The 25,954-nt window shown below is 36.3% G+C and overlaps 1 protein-coding gene across 5 annotated transcripts in view; it reads left to right on the forward strand.

Moving 5' to 3' along the window:
* UTRN (utrophin) overlaps positions 1-25,954 on the forward strand; it is a 370,439-nt gene that overhangs the window by 260,073 nt on the left and 84,412 nt on the right. For all 5 annotated transcript variants that reach the window (XM_065835372.2, XM_065835371.2, XM_065835373.2 and 2 more), the window contains one exon: positions 19,853-19,982. In XM_065835372.2, the coding sequence (XP_065691444.2) occupies positions 19,853-19,982 (130 nt within the window). The remainder of the gene's footprint in view (positions 1-19,852; positions 19,983-25,954) is intronic.

Genomic DNA, 25,954 nt, shown 5'->3' on the forward strand with positions numbered 1-25,954 from the left:
CTTGTTTTAGAATGCAGAAGAGATAAAAGAGTAGGTATTGGTTTAATGGGCAAGGTAACCTTGTCGGGGTGGTGGTGTGGGGTTTTTGTGTTTGTTTTGTTCACAACTCTTAATCTCAACTATTAGGTGTTCCTAGGAAGTTACCACACATATGTATCTTCTGATCTGAGTTTCAGTGAATTTCTCTTATCCAGGGTGGTTAGACTAAAGAACTGGAAGGAATGTTACTAGAAGCAGCTTTGTTTTCTGGAGTGCAGTGCTTGATAGGCCTGCAACAGCTGTAGTCATTCCTCATAGAGTTACTGACATCACTTTGTTTAATCAACAGTTTACTGAATTACATTGAGCATGGTGTAATTTAGATAAAGTATTTTCTTGTGTAAGGTGGCTGTCAACTTGCTTGTAGGGTTTGGGGTTTTTGTTGTGTTTTGGTTTTGGGTTTTTTTTTAAGCATCTCTTTCTGGAAGGAGTGCAATTTTGTCCTCACAATCACTCGTTTATTACTAACAAGCTATTTTACATGCTTGGTTGCTCATCTTAGAATTTACTCCCCTGTAATGTGTGAGGACATTTTACAAGCATCCTGTACAAAACCAAAGATTTCTTGAATATCCTTTCTATCTTGTTGTTTAATGATGATATAACGTTATGCCAGGTCTAGCAGTGAAACAACTGTTTTCTAAAGTGATTGCAAGCACAGCGTGTTAACTGGCGGTGAAGATTTGTGGTCCACTCTGCCAAATAGAGAATGCACGTGCAATAACTTCTGGGACATGAGCAGCCTCTTCTGGCTCCACAGTGAATGAAGATCAGCCTTAGTTATCATTTTTGATTGTCAGAGAGGCTGTGCTGTTATTGACACATGATTGTGCCACTGACAGGTGTCTGTTGCTTGTGTATCCCAGTACCGTGTTTCTCTACAGCACAGACTTGAGGGGCACAGAGGAAGCCGCACAGTTCTGCTGAGCTCCTGACCTCTGTGGGCTGTTAGTTATGTGAACAGGCAGAGCCAGTAGGGACAGAGAACATTTTGAAGCTCTTCTCCAAGAAGTTAATAGCTGCTGATGCTAGTCATTTATTTATTTCACAGTATGATTTTCATCTTTTAGACATTTCTTGTTAAATGACTATGTAAATGGAGAATGCCAATGTTTGGTGATATAACAATAAACAAATGATACTTCCCAGTTAGTTTCATAACTGACAATTTTGTTTTTTCAAACAAGTGTTTATAAGCTTTAGAGAGAGTAGTAAACTAAAGCCAGAAACCATTAAGTAAATGTTCTGATACATTTGTTCTCACTTTTGTTTGAAGTTGCAGTGAGTTTCATACATTCCTTCTATATTACTAAGCATTTTTTAGTCAAAAAATCCTAATATAGGTAATGCAATAGATAAAATAAAACACAGAAGCTTTCCTCTCCCTTAAAGCAGCTGGTTTGCAGTTTACATGCTTGGAGAATTTCTAAAATGTAAAGTAAAATATCTTGATTAATGGAAAGACTATGCCTATGATTTTATAAAGAGTCATTAAAAAATGCATAATGATATAAATGTGTGATTCACTTGGGCGTAAGTGAAAATTTTCAGTACCAACAGAGACTTCAGCGATTAAATAAAATCATTACTTTTAACAGTATAGTTTTCATTAAGTCAGTGAAACAGGTCAGCTAGAATTTAGAATTAGCAGTAACAGAGAGAATAGAAAATGAGATAATTTTAAAGGAATTACTGGAGCAAATACATAATTCTTCAGTTAAATATGTACCTCAGGTCATCTTCTAAAAATCTTTTTTTACCCTCCCTTGCTGTAGGTTTTTATACACTCCATATTCATTCGCCTTGGAATCAACCTGATATGAAGTATTAGAGGGGTTTTTTTTTAAGTAATAGCAATTTGTACATTCTCTCTTTTGCTGTTCTATTTCCTTTTCCAGTTATTAACCTGCCTCAGAGGAGATAGGCCACAAGTTTGTGTAAGCATTCACTACCTTAAAGGGATCAGATTCAAGCCAGGGAAGAAACCCTCTAACTAAAGGAAATGCTAAAAATTATAACATTTTCATGCTCTGAAAGAAGAGAGGCAAGACACTGAAAATATTTTTTATCATCAAGTAAATGCAAGGGAGGAGTAGGGTGTCATTTTTAGGTAATTATCGGTGGTATTTGCCTGTTGTGCCATGTGCATTCTCTGCCCATGATTTTCCATCTAGAGTTTTGGAGCAGAGAGACCCTGTGCTGTGCTTCACTCCAACATCAGCGCTGTGGGCAGCTTGTGCTGTCATGCTAGATATGGACACTTTCAGGAGCCTCATTGCCTGATATAGAAACAAGTCTCCAGGCTCTGACGAAAAAGTAGACTGTGATTAACCTTTTTTTCTTTTTTTTTTTTTTTCTTTCCCTGCTGCAGTAGTGACTCAGAAGCTTCTAAACTTGGAGTAAAAACTGTTACTGAATGTTACTGAACAATTGTAACCTAAATGTTGTGTCTGAGAAGTAGCATTTTCTAAATTTATTAGACTTCTAGAGCTAGATGTTTAGTAATCCTGGCACCTTTTTAGTATGTATGAAAATGAATGAGAACTTAGGATGATATATATTTCTTTTAATCGTGAGGTTTTCGAAAATTTCTAGGCTTGAACGATTAAAACAGGCATGTACTTAGCTTTCTTATAGAGAAAACTATAAGAAATGGAGAAATCTACATATTTTTCTAATTAAATACACAGGAAAAGGAGATGTATATTCATCATAAGGATTGGCGAGTTCTGTTTCAATATTTTAAAATATAAGTCTGTCATGCTTTCAACAGAGTTTAGCTCCAAATTATTAATGATTTAAAGACTGAGACAAAAAAATGTAGCTGACAGAAGCACTGTTTGGTTACTTGTTAGAAGTGCCTGGGGCTGATCTGCTCTTGTGAAGTTGACAGAAAATACTATTTTAATTTTTGTTTGTTCGTTTGTTTTCTTTGATATTGTAAATCCTGGTGATGCTCTTTTGTGCTGTTGGAAGAAAAAGAAAACTGAAGGAGGCTACTCCATGTGCTACATATGTAGGTAGAGGGGAAATTGCAGAAGCACGCAGGATTTTTTTTCTTTTTCCCACAAAGTCTTACTTGAGTGGCACAAACTGGAATGTGTTGAAACTGCGCACTTGTTGTTTGTAAATATAAGCCTGTGTTTACAAATTATAACCAAGTCTGGAATGAATAAAAACTGAAGGAAGAGGGAAAAAAATAAAAAATCTAAGAATAGTTGCATGTAGTGATAAAAATCCTTATATGGATCTCTGCTCTCAGAATAATTAGTATGTTCATAATATTATTGCTAAATGAACTTAAATGGGTGTTTGGGTCCCGATTGGTTTAGTTGAACAATGTGCTTTTTCTCCTGCTGGAATTCCAGGCGGGAAAATATGTAATCTTTTTTTTGTGTGTGTGTGCATATTTTGGCATGTTTTCCTATAGTTGAATCCCTGGTGTCTCTCGGAAGTTTGACAGCTGTCTGTGAGTTAGCACCACTTAACCTGCACTTTAGAAACCTCAAGTGCAGCTTCTCCATATGGCAAATATCTGAATACTTCTCTTCACCTTTGGCCAACAGGCATCATGCCCTTGCCCTCTCTGTGTGAGGGACTTGCCCACATCCACAAACATCTTTGGTTCTTGGCACTCTCTTGTGGATTGAGTTGAAAGGTGCAAATGTTGGATTTGGCGTGTGAGACCTTCGAGGGTTTCTAGAAGTTGCAGAGTTATACACAGCCTGATACAGTAGTTTCATGTAAAGCATGATCAGTGCCTGCACACCGACCCCATGTGGCAGGCTTCTTCCCCTGGGAAGGAGAAGGCATAGGAAGCACTGAAAATCTGTCTGACTTGCAGTGGCAAGGCAAATCTGTAAAGCTCCGTACTGCTGAGGTTTTAAAAAGTCAAGAGGTACTGAATCCAGACTGAAGGGGGAACAGCGGAAGTTGATTTTTTTGTTCTTGTTGAGGAGTGTTTAAGAAGCCTGTCTTTATTAGTTTTTCATTTTCTGTGAGTTTCTTGTGATCAAACTATTTTCACTTTCCGTTTCATACATAACAAGTCATGTCTATCCAGCAGTGCAGCAGAGATACCTCTGCTAGTAACAAATGAGTTTTTGAGTAAGAGAAATTAGCCTTTGTAGAGATCTAGCTGACAGCAGTTATAATGCTCTTGCAACGTACACAAACTTGGGCACTTTCACACAGCATTACTTTTATCTATCTAGATATTCTCTGTTGAGTTCATGTTTTGGGTATGAGGAGGAGGAGGATGAATCCTGTACAGCATTTGAAACTTAGTGCTCTCACATCTGAGTTAGGTATGCTCCCAGTTGTGAAAAGCTAGGAATGAGGCATTTGAAAGTACTTAAGCCTAGATTTAGACAAGTACTAGGATTTTTTTGCATCCCTAACTCAGAAACATCCTTTATGACATTGGTCCTTCATAATTCCTCATTTTAGTACCACCTTTATAGATGTAGCATAACAGTTTTGTTTTATTTCCTGAACTGTTTTAGGATAAGCACCTCTTTAATGTTTACAAGATAGACATTAAATAGATGAATCTGCAAAATTGAAAAGCTACAATGATTATCACCCATTCTGTCTTATGGATGTGTTGTTTGGCTTGTTCTCTGAAGAATGAGGAAGTAAAGGAAATGCAGAACAGATATTTTTATTCTTTGAATTTGACAGTCATTCAAAGTATGAAGGATGTTTGGGGGAAGAGTACACACACTTATGATCAGGCTGCTGTTGTCACTGCAACAAAGCTGTTGTGGCACTTTGATTTTCCGGTTAACTCAGTTTGCATCCTTCATATTATGTGTACGTTAAATGAAACCATTATGTTGGTAATGACCAGATGATCAGTGTTGGACATACACAAACATAAGCTAGCCAATAAGATGCTTGTAGAGTTGTGCATACCTAATTTATATCTGATCTTCCACGTCAAAGGGCTACACTGAGAAACTAAGCTAAAAGATGAACTACTATTTGCAATAATAAATATCAAAGCCCAACCCTGCTTATTAAAGAAAATTCCTAAACTGTGTAAGCATTGGTGCCTAGTGATGTGCAATGAAGGTACTGTGATGAAAGGTTCCTTGAAAATTGTATCTCTGATATACAACACTTAGTTTTGTGTTGGCATTCTGCGAAGATCAATTAATTACACAGTGATGCTTGATGTCTGTATGCATCTTCTCCAACACCAGTGTTGTGCAAGCAATCAGCACTTTTCTCTGTGATGCTGTGTTTGTGATGCTCAAAGGTAGCTCACAGCTCAGATGGAGTGGCCAGAGCTGAGCAGAGAGAAGATGAAGTGTGTGGGCAGAGAGAAATGCGCCAAGGAGACTGAAGATGCAAGGCAGTCATGCTTGGTTGAAATTACTCATTTTCAATAGATCAGCCTAATTTGGGATGATTTTTTGATGACCTTGTGCTCTTCTATACGAGCATTCTGATAATGCCTTCTGACATTTTTGGCTGCTAAGAGATTCTTAGTCTGATGAGTGTAGTTGCTTAGTGGCAGTTACCTAAGCCCTTTTTTCTCCCAAATCATCCTACTTATGCTTGTCATGGTGGTGATGCAGCAGTACTGGAAGAGGAGGAAGAAGTTATTTCTTGTAACACTGGATGTAAAATTATGGAGTAGACTTACATGAAAGAATGGCTGGTAGTAAACACAGCACAGAATGTAAAACAAACAAACCAACCCCCGTGGTATGTAAAAACAAAGGTACTTTTCTTATTGGAGAGAAAATGAAAGAACAAACACAGGGCAGATGTGAATCACATTGCTTAATGCCATCCTGGAAAACCTTTGGGTCCTAAGATGATGTGTGTGGTCTAAGAAGCTAGCAAATAAACGTGCTTACCACTTTTTCATTGTACTTGTAGATGAATGTCAAGAAATTACTAAGAAATCAGTGAATTCTTTCCTGAGTTAGAAACACTGAAGCTAGAGCACCCCATTACTAAATACAATATAAATGAACTAATGAATAAGTGAAATTCATTTATTGTTTTTAAAATCTGAATTTATGGTGTATACTTTTCATTAAAGGTTTCCAGGGTAAAGAACCAGTGTACAGGTGTCTTGCTGCACTGTATTTGCATGTTTTCACCCTTTTTTTAGTGGCTTTAAGTTGATATTTGTATTTCTAGGAAATATTGTTGTAGGCATGTCAGAATATTCTTTGTTACCTCTAATGGCATCCAGTCACTAAAACCAATTCTAGGACATTCCCTGTGTTGGTTGTCAGTGTTACTGTTCATATTATACCTTCAGCATTTCACTTGTTGCTTCTATTTCTCTCCATACCTTTACTAGGTAAATTTGCCATGGAATACAGCTTTTTTCTAAGTATTGAGGACTAAAAATAACAATTTAATGTTATGCATTTGCTTGCTTTCTGATGAGAAATTGTCTAGGGTTCCAAATTCTTAGTTTCTGAAGAAAAAGGAATCCTGTTTAATCTACACTGGTTTTACTATACATAAAATTATTCCACTTCTTTGCCTGAAGAGATTCGGGGTGGGAGGGGGCAGAGCGTGGAGCTTTTCCTACTGGAGAAACGAAAGAAGCAAAGCAGAGAAAGGAAATGAAGTGAACATAATTAGTAAGTCTTGGGATCTGTCTTATGTGTCGACCTTCAGTGGGAAAGTATTTGTGGAACTGAGTTAAAATTAATACGCCTTGCTTCATGGAATCATGCTTTTAAGTACTAGTCTCATTCACTGATTGACCCCAAATTAGTGTCAGTAATAGTGAATTACTTCTTTCTCATAAATGGAAAGCCACTTATAGTCCTTCAAGGAAATGGTTATGACAACATTTGCAATAAGGTAGGGCCTTTTTTTAATTTCCAAATTAACAATCTTTTTTATAGGTTTTTTTAAATCAAGGAATATGGTTTATATGAACAGTTATTATAAGAAATTATGATGGGGAAAAATAAAGCAAAGATTCCTCTTTAGTGTTCATGGATATTTTGAAAAACTTTCCCTGGATTATTTTAATTCTGATTATTTTCTACTGAAAAAAAATCACATTAGGTTAAAATCAAATAATGAACTCAATTGTATAGTAGAAGGGCATGATCCTGTAACTGGATTATTTAACACAATCTGCAAAACAATGTCAATTTTTGAGCAGGTTTACCCAATGCTTTTCTTAATATTTGTGTACTGAATTGCCTACCAATGCTTTAATCCTAGTTTCTTGTGGGTAGGGTTGACTAAAAACAGATGTATTTTTTTGCTTAACTGCTTAGTCTAGTTCAAATGTCCAGCTGGGCTTTCTGATGGTTTTATGGGACATTTTTAGATGACCTATTTAAAAGACCTAGTGAGGCTCTTGTGTTGAAGAAGTTCAGTTTGCGGAGACAGAAATGGAACTAATAAAGCAATTCAGACTATGGCATGTTGTGACAAGTCTCAATGTTCTCTGTTTGAGAAAGGACTAAAACTCCCAGCTGAAGTTGTGTTTGTTGTTTCTTTTCAGTATGATTCAATATGAGGAGAAGTCCTTTGCTACTTAACACACACATACACCCCTACAACCCACCAAAAAAAACTCAAAACAAACACACCACTAGTATGTTGTGGTACCTGCTGCATTGCTGCTGTGACACAGAATATATGACATATTACAGCTGAGACCTTTGTTTTCCCCCCCTATTTTTTAATGCCATTGCCTTCTATGGACAGAGCACAGGTGTCAAATTCTATTTTTTTCTATTCCTGTGAGTTTAGATGGCAACTAGAAACAGCTGAAGGAGGAGAATAATCAGAGGGAAACAGTCTTATTACCCTGAAGGTACTCCTTCCTCATGTATCTCCCAAATATGCCTTGACAATCTGGATTAGAATGTTTCCTATCTCAAACACTGCTTTTTCACTTGTTTGTTGTTTGTTTGTTGTTTTGGTTTGGTTTTTTTTAGCAGTGGGGTTTTACAGTAACTTTTGCCTACTGGCCAGATGCTGGAAATACTCTCAAGTGATTCAGAAACAAAATTTTGGAGAAGTGACCAAAACTAGATATCAAATATGATCTGTCATATCACTGTAACCAACAATGTGGTATAAGCTTTACAAAATCTGTCAGTTTAAATAGTTTTGAAAACAGGAAGCTATAGGAGAAAACTGGAGTGCAAAAAGGGATGAGGTGATATAAACCAAGAGAGAAATGGCTAGGGAATTAGGGAGAAGGAAGCATGTAACACAAACCATGAGATAGATCATGGTGCAAGCATAATAAGGAATTGTAGTTCGACAGGGGGAAACTTTCTAGGTTGAGTTTTGGATGATAATTTCGAGACTTTTTTTCCCTACTTTGAGCATCATTTGATTGACATGACTTTTGCAGCTGATCCTGGTGACACAGAACCTTTGTTCTGAGTTGTTGTAGCTGCTCTTCTGCTTCCTGTCCCCGACTCTCTGGTGTTGTGCTGTGTAGGGAAAATCCATCAGTAGAGGACAGATTGTTGACTGTTTGGTAATTACCCAGTTGTCTGCCTAGACCATTTGTTTCTGAAAAGAAACCAAAGTGACTGTTTCTGAGAAAGAGGAGTAATTATCTCTGACAGGATTTCTGCTTCTGAAAGGATTTCCAGCAGCAGTGCTCTGTCATGTATGCGTACACGCATACATACATAGTTGAACTCAAGCCCCAGAACAGGAACGCTAGTGACAGTCTTAAATTGCAGTGAGTCTCTGACATTTTGGTGCTTTAGCATTCAGCTGGCCTCTGCTGCCTCTGCTTCCTCCTGCAGAGGAGAATATCTCTTCCCTTACACAACTGTCAGACAGGAGATGCTCCTCTGAAACTTTTTGCAGTGATCTCACTTTTCTGATTATTTATAATTCATAGGTGATGTCATGTAATACAACCCATATTTTTATGATAGCAATTCACTAGTGAGGACCCTGATGTACATACGCTTGCACTAAAGGAAGCTGATGTTACAGGAAAACTTTCTCGTATGGGCATGCTCACAAAGTGTGCCCTGTCTTCATATTTTGAATGAATATTCATAGTGCTGCACAGCATAAAGTTGCTCTTGAGCGTCTGGAGTTTGAACTGCCATTTCTAAAAATCTTTCTCAACACCTCTGCAGTAATATGGTAGGTACCATTTATTAGTAAAGTAGCTTATGAGGCCAAACATGTTAGACTTGTCCCATTGATGTTGATTTGAAGAAATGCAGAAGAAATTTTAATCCCCCAAAATGAGCAGAAGGTGACCTGAATTAAACTACTCTTAACAACAGCAGTGCAGCACCCAGCTTGCTAATGGTGTTATCATTGCAATTTGAAGCAAGAATCTCATGGCCTGTCAAAGCTGACAGTTCATCAGTGCTCAGTAAACTCAGCTAAACAAACACAAGCCTGATTTTGGCAAGCAAAGAAAAAGGCATTCCTCTCTGATCTTGAAGACGTAGATGCTTACTATTACATGGTGCAGGGAAATAGTGCAAGAAATTGCAGATACATGTGGTTACTAGTGCTAATAGAATATTTGAAGTCTTTTGCTAAATGAAGTAATAAGCCATTTAATATGCAGCAGATGTTTTGTGTGTCTTGTGTCAGGCTGGGAGCATTGTGTGTTTAGGATGCATAATAACAATGATGTCGTTTATTTTGTTCTTTATTCCTCTCTGTTAGTATTTTCTGATATAAAAAGCAGAAGTTATACTGGCTGCTACCCGTAAAGAAGAGACGTGAATTTGACAGTGACAGTGTTTCCACCATAACCTTATTTGTTGGGGTTTATGTAACCGAATAGTAAAACTTGTCCAAAACTATACTGTTATATGCTTTGCACTACACGGATTCACAGTTTGATGCTAATTGAAGTTAGCATTGAGGACACAAGTTTTCTTTGCCTCTTCAAAAGAGGTAAAACTTTGATGAAGACTGTAGAAGAAATGTAACTTCTGTAGGTAGCTCTACAAAACTGTTTCATCTGAAGTGGAAGGATCCTCATTTTTATGATATATTGTCTCATCTTGAAGGTTGATCTTTTTAGAGCATAATATCTTTAAATTCATTTGAAACTATTTCATGCTTTATTTGGCATTGTACAGTGATGTTTTCCTATGGGGTTGTTTGGGGTTTTTTTTGGCAGACAATTCAAAATGTAATTGCATCTTTGCTGATTTCTTAGTGTCAGTCCCTTTTATCTGGACAGCAGTTCTTGTACATGTTAAAATAAAAGCTCTGATTTGTCCTGAAGTTTCATATAAGCTGTTGTCTTGTTTCTGACAGGATCCGGTAGCAGAGGCTGGGGGGACAGGCAAAACAAAATAAAGCAAGTAGAGAGGATTGCCTCTCTTCACATCTTCTGTTGATGAGAGACGTACATTATTGCAGAATACTTAGAGACTATGTCTTCAAGAATTTGAAGCTGGGTTCTTCACGGAAATCCATGATGTGTTGTTTTCCTAGACTTGCAAAGACAGTGGAGTTTGTTCTAATTCCACATATTTAAAGACTGGAGAATTGTCTTAAAAATTACTGATGATTCATTTTCATGCTGGTTCCACAGATACCATCAAATCTTTTTTGTTTTCTTCTATTTAGGCAGATGCCTTCAGTTCGTATATGCTGGCAATATTCAACATTAAATCCTTTCTACTGATACAATGATGATTTTAATATATTTTACATAAAATGGCAGAAAGTCTCTCATTTCGTTTGGCATACAAATCTAAAGCATTATGGTGGGTGAATTTTTTTTTTTTTAAACAACATTTTGATTAAAAATATTCAGTGCAGTTCACAGATAGTACAAGGTTGCTACTGTTGCATTTTCATAATAATAAAATAAATGTGGTAGCAAAGGAAGCCAACAAATTTTACTGAAAAGAGGCTGCTTTGAGGATGGAGGATTGAGGAGACTAGTGGGGTTTCATGCATAAACTATTTCCATTTGTTTGGCTTTAGGTTTGTGGTGGTGTTTTGTTGTTCGTTTTTTTAAGTGTAGTCTAGAGATTCTCGATCATGCAATCATGTTAAAAGTCTAATAGTTATTGGAAGGTTGAGCTTTTCAAAGCCTTTGTATCTCATGTCACATTTTTAAATCACATTTGCCATCTAGTCACCTGTAAAGGAGAAGCCCTTATTAAAGTAAACTCCATGTGCAAGTAAAGTAAAGTAAAGTAAACTCCACACCCAAGTGATTGAGGCGAGAGAGGTGATATAAATTGATTTTGCTCTAGATCTGGTTCTGTCCTTTTAGCTAACTGTAAAAATCCATGAATTGCAAAATAATTGTGAAGTGATTGCTACATCACAACCTATCATCTTTCTAGTCTGCTGATATCAGTCCATGATAAAGCAATATCTGAATGCCTGAAAGGAATGACTGGAAATGCAGTATTTGTTAAACAGTTCATTTTTAAGTTGTTGTGTTCTCATGGGAATATACCTCATTAGTAGCATTTCTAGAACCAGAGATCAAGTCAAGAATAAGACAGGAAGTTTCAAACTCCTGTTCAGTTTTCCTTATCTCTGGGTTGGTGCTTGGGTATGCACCTCCTGAAGTAAGGAGCACGTCTGTACCACATAACCTGATCTTGCATCAGTGATGCAGAGCACTTGCAGCCTGTCAGGCCTCAAATTTCTTTTGCAGAGTGGTACCTGCAGGACTTAAGTGGCTTAATTGGCCATATTACTGTTTTATAATTCACTGGGGCACAGTGAACTATTTTATAGTTGTATGTTTGTGTCTTACAAAAAAATGCACAAAAACATTTCTGTGGACTGCATGGATATGTAGATGGTGTTTTCTTCCCCAGCTGATTTTGAACCTTGTCCTAGTATTCAAGGGTTTTGCACTTTTGAAGTGCTGTTATTTGGATCTGATCTAAAATGAAGGGTTTGATCATCTGCAATTGTCAAACAGAAGCATATGTGTTAACATCACAACTTGCTGGCTAATCCCTTTAGTGTGAACGGTGTGATCTTCTCCAGGAAAAATCCAAGCCAGAAGTTGTATATTCATTTCTTTTTCTGCCCTGCAATCCTACTCATGACTTAACGTAGAGTAGGGATGGAAAAAAAAAAGTCTTTCAAGGTTGTTGATACAGGATGGTTGTCATGTTTCCGAAGTAAAAATTGACGCAACTAATTTTCCTTCACCAAAATCATGTTGTAATCCTTTGATGTAAAACTGAATGTGTATTTACAAGCAGTTTGGCATTTGAAAATTGGTTCCACTGCTAGCAGGATGATTACTGTTGTTGTGTAAAAGAAAATATGTTTTTCCATCACCTGAAGAGTGGAAAGCTTCAAGAGTTTTCTTGTCAGACTCTGCTCTCTGACTCAGGCATTATTGCTGTCGCTACGGTGCAACCTGCGTGAATTCTTATATTAAATCCTGATTAGGTATGTTAAACAGATATTTTTTGCTAAAAGCACGACAAAAACACTACCTTTTTTTTGTTTTGTTTTGTTGTTGTTCCCCCCCCCCCCCGTGCATAGCAATGTAAAGCCAACTCTGTTTTAATCTACTTCTTTTGTGCAGTTCTATTCAAACCATCAAATTTAATGATTCTCATGCCGTTTTTTGGTTGTCATACTACAATGGCTTTAGATCAAAATGTGCTCAGTTAGCTTAGCAACTGGCTGGATAAGGAAAAGAAGTATTGTATTCTAGCAGGTGTTAAGTGGTTTCTTTTTTTGTTTCAGGTTTTTTTCCTGTTTTGTTTATATGATACTTTTATTTCTTTATTTTTTCATTAAAAACTCGGAGCACATAAAATCAAAAGAAAAACAAATTGCTGTACCTTTAACAGTCCTGGTCAATATCATCATTGATAAGAGAGAAAGCTTAAGCCTAGAAAGGAAAGCAAAATGCAAAGTAAGAGTTGAAGATTGAAAAAATGGCTTTCTTGAGGAAGGGACCAAGACCAAACAAAGCAAGTTCAGGGTATATATATGCTAAGTGTGTAGCAAACCCATCACAATGGGATTCCACTAACCTTTTGGGAGAAATCCAGAATAGCTATTTTTCTGAGGATTTCAGTAGTTTATTCAGTGGGGAATTTGTGTTAATACACACAGATCTCTGTCTTTTCAGATTACATCTATGTAAAGAACAATAATAATATATTTTTAGAAAAACTGTTTTGAAGATAATGAAGTTGTTTTGAAGCAACAGCTCAGGGATGCACAGTGTATTTCCTCCCTCCCTGCGCATCCCCCCCCCCGCCCCCCGCAGCATAGTTCGAAATTATATTACAAAATGAACAAACAAACAACCTTCAAGCATTCCAATGGCTAGCACTATGCTCTGTTGAGCCCCTCAAACTACTCAGGGCAACCAAGCCTTGGTTATCATTGACCTAGAAACACAAATAATACAGTCTCATTTAATTTGGCTGGGAAATACAAAGTCCAGTTACATAAGATTTTTGGTGCTGTAAGACGTATTAATGAACATCATTATGCCTCATTTTTTGTAACCTTTGCTCAATTAAGCAGTGTCTCCCTTCATCCCTAGTTGGATTTAGATCCTGTACCGTCTCTAGAGAATGCAGGACTTGCAGCAGTTATTCCTTCTGAAAAGATTAGAGAGGTTTTTTCTTAGCAAATCATTAACTGTGTGAAAACAATTTTTATTTTTTAAGAAAAAGTGTATCCTTGTACTCTTTAGTTCAAGAAAAGCTCCCTCAAAATCCCTGCAAGGTTATTGTAAGTGAAAACTTTACCAACAGGCTTCAAAACATCTTTTTTTCTGATTTTAAAATGCAGTCAGGATAAAATAACCTCCCCTTTTTTGAGCTACATTAACAAGTTCAGAAAGAAGTCAGTTACCCTTTCTTAATTAAAATACATAGATGCAGTTTGAGATTGTCAGTTTATTAGTTTTTACAATGTTAGTAACAGCTTTGTATTTCATGTCTGTAAGACTGACCAGTAGAAGGTAAAGCATACTTTTCATCCTCTCTCTCTTTGGCTCTGCTACTGTGAAGCACTTTGATAATTAGTTATAGATGCTTATTTCGTGTAATGAATATCTATTAATGCCTACACAGAGGTGGGTGATATTTTCAGTGAGCACATGCACTCATCATAGACCAGAGTGGGAAGGAAAATTGTCAAGGGACAAATAGTCTCAGTGAAGAAATACCTCTGTTTCTGGCCTGAAGTATCTACTTTGATAAATCGAAGGGAAAGTCTTAAGTAAGCTAACTCGTATTAGCCCTTGGTAAAAGATCACCAACATGCATAGTCCAGGTCTGCTCTCATGTTGAATTCTACTTGTTGCCACCGTATTTGAACCCTCTGTGTTGCCAGTACAGCAAAAGAAGCAGCAAGTGATAAATGCTAAACTGAGAGACAATTTAGAAAAATGCAACCTTCACCACTCGCTTGTCTTTAATCCTTTTTGAGAAGTCTTTTTCACATGGTATGGAATACACCTCCAAAACTTAAGCTTCTATTTAGATCCTGCTGTTTAAAACAGCAAACAAACAAAACAAACATGAATCTGAAATGCTCAATATATATTTATTATGGAAGCAAATAGCTGATTCTGATGTGTGCTGTGGGGGTTCTTTTTGTTTGTTTGTTTGTATTCCCATCTGATGTTTGCCTTCCTTTCCTTATTCTGGTCTTCGTCACTGTTTGTTGCTGATTGTCAGAACATGAAATACTGGGTCTAATCTTTGAAGTCTTATGTGCTACGTGTGTGTCTCTGTATCTCTGTGTTCATGGTTGACTATTAGGCACTGATTTTCTCCTTCATTATTTCCCTTGCCATATAGACTAAGTATGAAGCAACAAAAGGTAAATGCATGGTCAGATGCACCATCTCAAATTAAATATGGCTCTTTATTTTAATGTATTCTATATCAGCTGGGGTAGATAAATTATAAAACAACCTTTCACATAGAGGTGTGTCCAGAGACAAAAATACTCAGTTCTGGAATTTGATGTATATGTGCTATATTAGTGTCTGTGGTGAAGGAGCAGCTTTTAAACATGCTACACTTATTTTCTTTCTGGTTGACTCTTTAATGATGACGGCAGCTGGCAGAGACTCAGTCACAACCTTGATCTTGGTGTGATCTTTATAAACAATTCCTCTTTCCATTCTCCAAGTTTTCTCAATCAACCTGCTTATTCTCCTTATGCTATTATATAATGGATGATTTTTTTTTCCATTTCCTTTTAGTGTAACAGGAGTTTTTCAAGCACCGGGTGCAGAATAAAGATGACTAAGTAATTAAATGCTACAGGAGCTGCTGATTGGCACATAAAGCTAGATTGTGATAAACTGATATGAGTTACAATAATGTGTCTTTACTTCCCTGAAAGAGTGCATAATGAGATCTGATTTAAATATATTCTGTTTTTAAGAAACATCCAATGTGTTTTCTTTGAAATTAGCTTTGCCTTCATCTGTTGGAACTATTAAGCCGATCTGCTGCTTGAATTATTCTACACAAGCCTGTACAATTCAAAAGAGAAAAAGAGAGGCTATAAACTAAAAGTGTGTCATTTCGGAAGCCCACCTAATATGCTTGAAAAATAATTTAAAGATGCAATTGAAGGAAATAGGTGCTTACAGGATACGCTAAACAGTGTAAAAATTCATGAGTAGCAAAACTTTTTCTAGCTTTCTAATTTTTCAAGAGGGGAGAATGCTTCAGCTACAAAACATTCCCAAAGGAAATTTTGAAAGACCTTGATTTAGGCAAATTCCTTGTCAATAATTTTAGACAGAGTTAAAAAAAAATGTTAGCTTGTAAGAAGTTAGTTGTTATATTAGGAACCATAAGCATCTCTAAAGAACAGAGGTCATATGGGTTAGATTATCTTGGTATAACAGAATAAATTTTATATAATTTCCAAAGTTATGAGGAAAACATATGTTTCACAATTACTGAAAGAGGAACAAATCAAAATGGAGAGTAAACAATTTGCTAATGATTGTAAATCAGGGAGCAAACAGTCCTTTTTTCTCTTCCTTGAGAGAAGGGTTCTGTTAGTGGGTCCTGGGTTACTCTGCCATAGTCAAGTAGCTCGAAGAATATCCCTCATACCTAGAGAATGAACACTGTGATGCTGTTCATACTTGTTGCTTTCTGTGATGTTGAAGAGAATACTTCAAGAGTATAGTTTTGTGAACGCCTGTCTGTCTACCAGTGGGAGAATTCTTTCAACTCAAAGGAGGATTTTTAAAATTATCTTTGACTAGTATTATTTTAGGTCAGCTCTGAAAACTGTGTTGACACTGCATCAACACATCAGATTTTAGGTTTCCAGGGTTTTTTCCCCTTGATTGTAAGAATCAAGAATGTCTAAACTTAGTGTTGTTTTCTCCAGGAATCTTTAAAAATCCGTGTCCTGATTTATGTAGGAAATAAGACCTAATTTGCAAATGCAATAAAACTGTTGGAATTGTAGGTGTTGAATTTAGTAGTCTATCACCTGTCAGCTTACAGAGGGAGGTGAAACTTCATTTTAACCTGTTACATAAAGTATACAGCAACTGTATAATTTAGGTTGTAGTATGATCTATGTTGTTGCGAATTACTGCCAAAGTTGCATACAGCCCCTTTATATCTTTAAAATATCATTGTACTTTTATAAATATGAAGCAGCATCATGTGGGGAAAAAGTAATTGTGCTACCTTATGTGTTCAGCATTCACGTTTCCATTTTGTGTTCACATCTGCCTACCAGCAAGACTCAAGAAATACTTGCATCCATGTGTTTATCTTACTAGTACAGTTTCAACAAGTTTTCAGACGTCTTTCCAGTCCAGTCTTTTGCCATACCTTCACTTACTATTTGTTTAATTTATACCAAAAATCCAGTATTAATTTGCTCCTTTCTCCCTGAAAAGTATAGCTAGCTACAAGGAAAAAAAATCTCCCTCTAACAAAACCTGTGCTATGCTCAAAGCTGTACAAATGCTTTAACTGTTTTAGCTCTTTATGACAAACAAGAGAGAACGAAGTGACACAGCAATACACTTCCCTACTGAAAGAGATGTATCCATTCTGAGTAGCCACTGGTGAGGTATCTTTTGCAAACCTAAATGAAACACAAAAGGACGTTATTGCGCTTCTTATTATATACAAATTTTTAATACAATAATCAAATTCAATATTGCAGCATTTATGCTCCTTGCTGGGCTTTTTATGACTTATTTTTACTCTGTAGTGGTCTTGTAGATGTGATTTTCGCAATGAAATCTTTCTTCAGCCCACTCAAGACAGATGATATTTGAGGTCGAGATTACATTTCTAAGTTTCTTTTTTGTTCTGGTGTGGAGAGGCTTGCCTGGAAGGACAAGAGGGTATTATTGATCTATTTGGTTATTCTTGCATCGTGTACTCTGATTGCTGTTCTTGTTTACTGGCCGAGAGAGAGAGAGACAGGGAAATATATCAAGTACTGCTAAGAAACAAGGAATAAAGTTATGCAAGTCTGAGTGGCTGTTCCAAAAATTGGCATAAGAAAAAATGTATAAATCATAATGTAAGAAGTCTGTGGTGTGCTCAAGATACTCTTCATTACTACTAAATTATTTCAATGTTATTACTTCATGTGCAAGGTTTCTTTCATGCCAAAAGATTTCTTTGTAAAATCTATTAATGAGGAATGCTGCAAATGACTTAGTGTTGATGAGCTATATGGGCCCAAGTGTTAAAATCTTTGTTTTGTCAACCTCAATTTGAACAGCTTCAGTGGCAGGAAAGGTGGAGGGGAACAGAGAATTAAATCCGAGGTTTCTTAGGTTAAATTCGATTGAGGTTGAACAGGAGAAATTGATGAACACACTATGTGAAGGTAAATAGGGGAGGCACAGCAAAAGAGATCCACCTCTAGGTTATTTCGAACTGGTGAAATTTCTTTCAAGGGTCAAAAACTGTCATAACCTTTCTCTTGTATGCTTCAAAAATATTTGGGAAATTGCATGGAGAGAAAAAAGTAATTCTAGGAAGATTTCCTACTTTACAGGAAAGTAATCACCCCTCTGACAAAATCTTTGAAATTAAAAGTTATTATTGTATTCTAATGATGCATTCACACAGACTCTGCTAACCAAAAGCTTTTTAAATGGGTAATTTTTGAACCTTAATTGCACATTTGTGATAATGGCTTACTGTCTTCCTTCTTTCCTGAAACCAATTTCTGCATAGAGAGTGGTTTTGTGATTTGTAAAATATGGATGATTTTAAAGAGTTTATTCCAATGTTATGTGAAATTTAAATATTGAGACATACTGTGCTGACTTGAAGAGACTATTGAGGAATGATGCTTTTACAAGAGTTACAGGTTCTGGATTTATTTTATTTTTTTTTACAAAGTAGGGCTTGGTTTTTAAATTACCTTTCTTTTTTTTTTTCCTTATTATTAAACATAGTATATATTGAATCCTATAAAGAATAGGGATTATTCTTTTTATTGTTATTACTGCTCTACAAAAGCAGGTAGAGATAACACTCCTCTGAAGAGTTTTTTGTATAAAGTCAGCTTATAGTTGCTGAAAACAAGACCATATAATGCAAGTTCCTAAATAGTTAGTGTATTTTCAGTAATTAGTTTTTGTTGGTTTGGGGTGTTTTATTTAATTTGGAGCAGAAGTAGAGTGACAAAGAGTGGAAGGATTTGGGAAGATGAGGATAAAGGTATAAAATGGGGGTGAAGAAGGGAAAAAAAAAACACATCTTGCCTTCTAAGCTGAAGTCAAGAGGTAGGTGGCTTTTGGTTTTGTAGGATCAAAAGACTTACTGATGAGAAGGATAATGTAGCATTTGTGAGAGTTTCATGGTAACTGGTTTTCATTATTTTCTGTAGTTGAAATCACTCATTTTGTTATATAATGTTGTGAACACTAACTGCCTTTTCTGAGCAGCTCGTGTCAGGAAAATCAGCCTTTAATTTGTACTTAGAGCTAAGTAATATCTTGGAAAATTTAAGCATAGCATTTTAGTAACATTTAAAGTATCTTCTTTTGTGTTTCTACTGAGAGAAAGTTATACAAATAAAACATGCAAAGCAGTTTCCTTCTAGGTGGGACACTACAGCTGACTGCTTATAAACACTTTTTTTTTTTTTAAGGGTAATTACACTTAATTCATAATTGCTGGAGAAAAAAAAAAATCCTGAAATTCATTTTCATTAGCATGAAAACATCTTAAAATTGATTTTTCTTTTTTTATATAAGGCTCGATTGTGTCTGAAGAATAAGCTATAAAATATTTTTCGTTGATTGAAGGATGCTTTTTGAAATATATTCTTATCACAAAACTTCTGGTTACGTGTCTTCTGAGTTTTACAAATATTAATAAATAGGAGATATATATAAGAAGTAACATTTTCTAAGGAATGTAAGGCATTTTTGCAATTCTTTTTAGCAGTCATGAAATTATCTTCTGAAGTTTCACTATGTGCAACTTTCTATTATTCCAGCTATGAAAAGGAAAAATAGTCCACACTAACCAACTAAGTGTTAGCAATCTGTTAATGACAATAAACCCTGTAATTTTTGTTATTGTTTTAGAAGTTGAATGTAGAAGTTTCAGCTTCTATTCATGTGATTTTAAAACCTACCATCATCATCTTGTGTTCAATTCCTCAAGCTGATTCTGTAAAAATTACCCTTCTAGACTTAGATAATTTCTCACCATTTCTGTTTTGTAAAATTTACATTTTATGTTGCAGTCTGAATGATATGTTGGCTGTTACTTAGCAGACAGGTCAGATCAGAGAGGTGAAAACAGGGAAAATTGTACAGTCTCTGTTGTTCAGCGGATCAAGTTAAAAATGACATTCTTCTTTCCCTTCCCAAAAGGCACTGAGGCGTGAACTGAAGGACAAAGAACAAACCATTTTCAATGCTGTGGACCAGGCACGAGTTTTCCTTGCTGACCAACCGATCGAGGGGCCTGAGGAACCAAGAAGGAGCTTGCATTCGAAAACAGGTCAGAAAATACTCTCTTCCAGGAATGGTCAAAATGGACTTACATGTGTCTAGCACATATTTTATATTGCAAGTACTTGGTTAGACTTCAGAATTTCCCAAACCACATCTTGATTGCTTTTGTTTCAATTATTTAGCCTCAAAGTAACACTACTCTGCCTTGTAAATACTCACATTTAAATGGAAGAAGTAGAAAAATCTTTATTTCCTTTTCCAATTTTTGATTCAAAACGCTGAAGTCATCAGTTCTGGGTTTTTTTCTTTTTTCTTAACGTGATAACATGTACACCTTAAACATAGTCAGAACAACTGTTCAAGGATGCACGTCCACATGTATATATGTGTATATATATATATGTTGATACTGCATAGTTTTACTCTACAAATAAAAATAAATGTATTTGATGGTATTTCTCATTAGAAGTAAACGGAATTAACTTTAGGAAGGCAGTCATTGCAGAATCTGAAAGATTTGAATGTTAGATGAATTATTATTATGGAATGTTTACAAATATATAAAGCATAAGTGTCACGAGGATGGAGCCAGGCTCTTCTAGGCGACAACCAACAGTAGGACAAGGGGTAATGGATTCAAACTGGAACACAAAAGGTTCCACTTAAATTTGGGAAGAAACTTCTTCTCAGTGAGGGTGACAGAACACTGGAACAGGCTGCCCAGGGAGGTTGTGGAGTCTCCTCTGGAGACATTCAAAACCCACCTGGACACCTTCCTGTGTAACATCATCTAGGTGTTCCTGCTCCGGCAGGGGGATTGGACTAGATGATCTTTTGAGGTCTCTTCCAATCCCTAATATTCTGTAATTCTGTGAATAAACCACCACTATCCTAGAAACAATATTTGCATAGTATTTGTTGAGATATTTCTCTATATCAGAGACCAACAAGCAGGCAATAAATGTCCTCCACCCTCCATAACGGCAAAACAGAAAAATATCCAAACTATCTGTGTTATTACATCCTAGAATTATGCTTCTGATATAAGCTAGAACATTATTAAATACTTTCATTAAATAAGAATTTTTCTTGGAAAAGGTAGTAATCTACTTTTCTAGAAATATTAGTTACTGTAAGGTGTGAATAATTTACTGTTCTGTATAATTTAGAAAATTGCAATATAGCTGCCTGTATTGGAAGTTATTTGTTTCTTCCCACATCTTCCTACACATCTCCATAGCAAACTTGTAAAGTTTTTTCATTGGAAATGACTAATCTTTCCTACATCCACAATTTGTGTTATCTCCGTGCAAATTTTTCTGTGGTTTCATATTCCCTGATGCAATTTTGTGATAAAGTTTGAATAGCTGGTGATTGAAGCCAGTGAAACATTTTCCCTGTGATTATATCTGGTACTTAGCTGCTGTAAAGTATCTTAATACTTCCTTTTTGAACTCCTGACACCCGAAAACATTCTGTTTGTCTTTACTCTCAAACTTATTTGATATATTTGACGTTTTAGTTGGTCTAACTCACAAACAACTTTGCAGTTGAAGAATAAGGAATGCTCTCTCTATTTTTGCTCATTCTTTCACCCAAAAGTCTGAAGTCACAAACTCTGCTCTCAAAAGTCATAGAAGCACCAGGCACAAATGATGCCCATGCATTAAAATGTTCATTTTCTAGCAGGGGTTGATGTCAGTGATCTAGTCACTATTTACTGAAAGTGCAAGAACAAACTTCAGATGATGAGCTGCATCATAAATTCTTGTTATGCAATTTGTTGTTGTTTATTATTATTACTATGTTGTTCTATACAGATGGCACTGATAACAGAATAGCAGGGAATTTGATGACCCTGGTAAAAACAGCATAACAGTGATGGCCAAGCAGATGGTCTGCAAGTGATGTATGTCTCTTGTCTAGTTGTATCTGGAAACTGATCAAACGTGCTCAGATTGGGAAGTTTCATAGATATGCATTAAGTTACTTTCCTCTTCCTTCTTCACACTCGCTAGTTCTGTAGACTTTCTTGTTTTGAGCATGTGGTGGGTTATGCTTGGCTGCCAGCCAAACTCTCTCCCATCTGCCCTGCCCACTCCTGTCCTCCACCTCAGCGGGATGGAGGCAAAAAATAGGAAGAACAGGAGTGACAAAGCTCGCGGGTCAAGATGGGGACATATGCAGATCCCTTACAAACTACTGTTATGGACCAAATGGATTTAGCTTGGGGAAAATAAAATATTTATTGCCATTTAAAATAATTATTTACTTACTGATTCCATAGTGCAAAACAAAAAGACAAACCTTAAAACCACAACTTACCTCTCCCCTTTTCCAGGCTTGACTTGACTCCTTCATTCTAGTCTCATTCCCCACTTGTTTTCTTCTGATTAGCCATTTTCATTGAGGGCTATGAGTGTGGGCTTATGGTTGTCTCTAAAATGTTTATTGTTTTTAGTTTCTGTCAGCCTCTCTGTCACTGGTATTCTTTGCAGTAGATTAAAGTTAACTTGTAGGTGAAGTACACTTCATGTTACTAGTGGAGTAGAAGTGTGATTTTGGATTGTAGATGGTCTTTAAAAATATTGATGTGCCGTACACAGCACTGTATGGTCATAGTTTGAATATATTTTTGGCTGCAGCTATAATACAAATAGCATTTTTTTTTCTTTTAAATCATAATTAATTGGAAAATGACTGTTTCTTGGGGTTAGTGCTTACCTTGTGTGATGCCAGGAGTGTTTAGAGGGGAGGGTGAGCTAAACCGTAGAGGATGCAGGTTGTAATATCACTTTCTGTTTTCTTCAACCTCTCAATCCGATATTAATCAGTTTTGAACTTACCTGACCAAGACCTGTTTAAGGACCTGTGCATGCACAGGTTCATTGTTCTATCCAAAGAGAATATTTGTTACAGGATGCCTTATGATGAGCCGTTATTGTCTATAATGTTCTTGTTGATTTCAAATATATCATAAGAATGAAAAGTCAAGTTATGAGCAAACCTTGTTTTGGTTTCATATTTCCCATGTTGACCTTATTTTTCCTGTGTTTTCTTCTGCTGTATGATGTAGTAACTGGTACATTTAAACACAGTTCTTCAGCTTTCAGAAAACTTCCTTCTAAGTTAATTTTATCTCCCATCTGTCTTTTTCCTGTTTTTGTTTTGCTATATTTCTCTAGGGAGGCCCCATCACAAGAAAATAAGCTTCATGTTCTTCTTGCCTTTGAGCTGGTTCAGCATCTGAGTGGGACTGACTGATAAACCAGCAGGCCAGCTCCAGAATTTGATAGATGGACAGCATAAGGAAATTGGAAATGCTCAGATTTTTAGCTGCTTTGTCACTTGTGCACAGTCCAGGAGAAAATTTAGATCTAAAATATTAATTATAATTCTCCGTGGCATAATTACATTAGGCTTCTTAGATCCTTGTACTGTTAGTAAGGTTGCAGGCCAATGGGAAACATAAAGAAAGGCAAAAATAACATTTTCTGTCCCCACAATTTTTGAATTGATGATATGACTTTGCTGAAATTGTGTCCTTAAAACTCCACTGATGGAGTGACAGAGTGGAGATAATTTTTTTTAGAAGATAACATAAACGTACATCCTAGCAGATTTCCACAGGTCACTACAGTGATTCTGACTGCAATAGTGAATGTTTCCAGGAGTCTTCAGTATTGTCAAACAGTAACTTCTAGTTTTGTTACACAATCAGATTCCTAACTTTGACAGCTGTTACTTTGTAGCTGAGGTTGTTGTGATAAAGACATCATTTTAAATTAAGTATTTACCATCTGTTTTCCCTTTCTAAATGAAAGTGTAGAAACCCTCCTAAATCACATCTGTCTAATAAGAGAAATATATTAATAGGTATCAGTTAATTACATGCATATATATGTAAACTCGCAGACCTGCAATGCAGACCTGTTTAAGACATAAATAAAAGTCAAACTTCTTTGCTTCCTACCTCTGAACACATTCAAATACATTCTCTCTGTGATTTTTCCTCTTAGCAAGGAAGATCTGACTAGAAATAGTCAATTTACTGTTTTCTAAAGTACACAACAGGCAGCATTTCTCTTCCCAACCACTGTGCCCATCCACTAGCTATCACATACCACTGGAAATAGTTTTTCGCTCTCCGCTGTGCAGCTGGGCTGAGTATGAAGTCTTGAGTGTGAAAATTAGGAGTGCTTAGGAGAATGAAGAGAATATCGTCCACTGGAGATCAGTGGAATCATGCTCAGAAACTACTTAGGCTATTCTGAACATTGCTGCTTCTGTTTTAGTTGGAGCTCATTCGCTTGTGACATTTGAGAGTTTCATCAGAAGATTAGAGAAACAAGCAGTTACTCATGAGAGAATCTCAAACTAAGTATCACTCTCCTTTCCAAATAGATGTCTTAGTCACCCTACAAGTTTTATTGCAACCTTGAAATTCTTCCTGCAGACTGTACATGCTACCTGCTTGGAGTCATATTAGTAACATTCAAGGAGGTTCTTTCTGTTTTGCTGAGTGGTGTGGAGTGCAAATTTAGAGGAGTTTTAAGCGTGAATTTTTAGCAGCTGAGTATTGGAAACAGGCTGGCAATGAGACCATAGTGTTTATTTTTGTTTGTTTGTTTTGGTTTGTTTGTTTTTTTTTTTTTTTTTTTTTTTCTTCCAACCATGAGGACCTCAGGATCCAAGCAGAGCTATATTTAGTCTTGACCTTGTATGCTAAGTTATAGCCCAATTTTAGCTGAAATACAGGATGCTCTCCTGGTGGAAAACATGCTCTTAATGTTTAACTGTTACCTTATTTTAAAGAGCGCAGAAATCAGTAAATCTTTGTCTGTAAGAGAATCCTTAGTTAGGCTACTAGCAATGTGGATGACTGGTGGATGTCAAAGGTTAGGACCTTGTTTGAAAGAAAATTCCTTTCTTACACTCTAGAGCAAACACAGCTCAACAGCATTTTAAATGAGCCTCAAGAAAGCAAACTGGAAATTGCAGACTATTAAACTGGAAGTGTATAGAGGAGAAAACAGGCTGAGGAAACTTGTTTAGAAGGTTGAAAAAAGATCAGAACATGGATGTTTGAAAGTCCTGTGTTGTTACATGATGCCATCAAATCAGGGAGCCCTATCATTTGTGCTGCCTGACTTGTCTTTATTTTCCAGATTTATATTGCTTTGGAATAAAATATATGCCTTTGTTTTGTTTTGAAATGCTGTTAGGGGATGTATATCTGTCTCCTGCAGCCTTGCTGAGAAGCTACCTGCCATATATGCTGTGTCAGAAAAAAACCTTTATTGATGTTCGGAAGAAATAAAAGGCTTGTTACAATCTGCAGTTGCAGTGCTTTGGAAAGAAATGCAGGATTAATTCCTTGCCTGCCTAGAGTAACTAAGATACAGTGGTGATAGCCTTTTCTTCATTAGCCCTGTCACTTCAATGGGTATTGGAAGGAGACGTAGTCGCTTTATGATGCTATAACAGTACTGTTATATTTGGATTTTTCTGGTTTTGTGACAGGAGCTGACTAAAACTGAATTCATACCTGCTTTTTGTTTCTGGAGCAACAGAAACTTTGGGCTCCCACTATGCAAAAGTATTATAAACTTACTTTGGATTGTACCATTTATTAAAAAACGGTGGCTTGTTTTTAGGGAGAAATATTGTATCTGTTCTGATCATATTGACAAATTATACTGGTTATACTGGATAAATGCATTGTTCTTTAGTTTTCTGGAGATAGATGTTATGGGAGAACTTAATTATCTCTTTTAACTAGAAGGTATTTTTTCCTTGTTTTGTCCTCTGTGTCTTCCCTACCAGCACCCGCTGGGAAATACCAACAACCATTATTAAGGGATATGTATATTTGTTAGCATTGTTCTCATTTATCTTCATGTAGAGCCCTTTCCAGAAGGATTCATCATACATGAGGTTAACAGCTTTCATTTTCTCTGCTTGCACAATCCTGTCTTCTGCTGGCCGAAGGTGATTCGTCTTCTATGCTGCAGAAAC

The sequence above is a fragment of the Patagioenas fasciata genome, chromosome 3 (genome assembly GCF_037038585.1).
Source record: "Patagioenas fasciata isolate bPatFas1 chromosome 3, bPatFas1.hap1, whole genome shotgun sequence".
In the NCBI taxonomy this organism is placed as follows: domain Eukaryota; kingdom Metazoa; phylum Chordata; class Aves; order Columbiformes; family Columbidae; genus Patagioenas; species Patagioenas fasciata.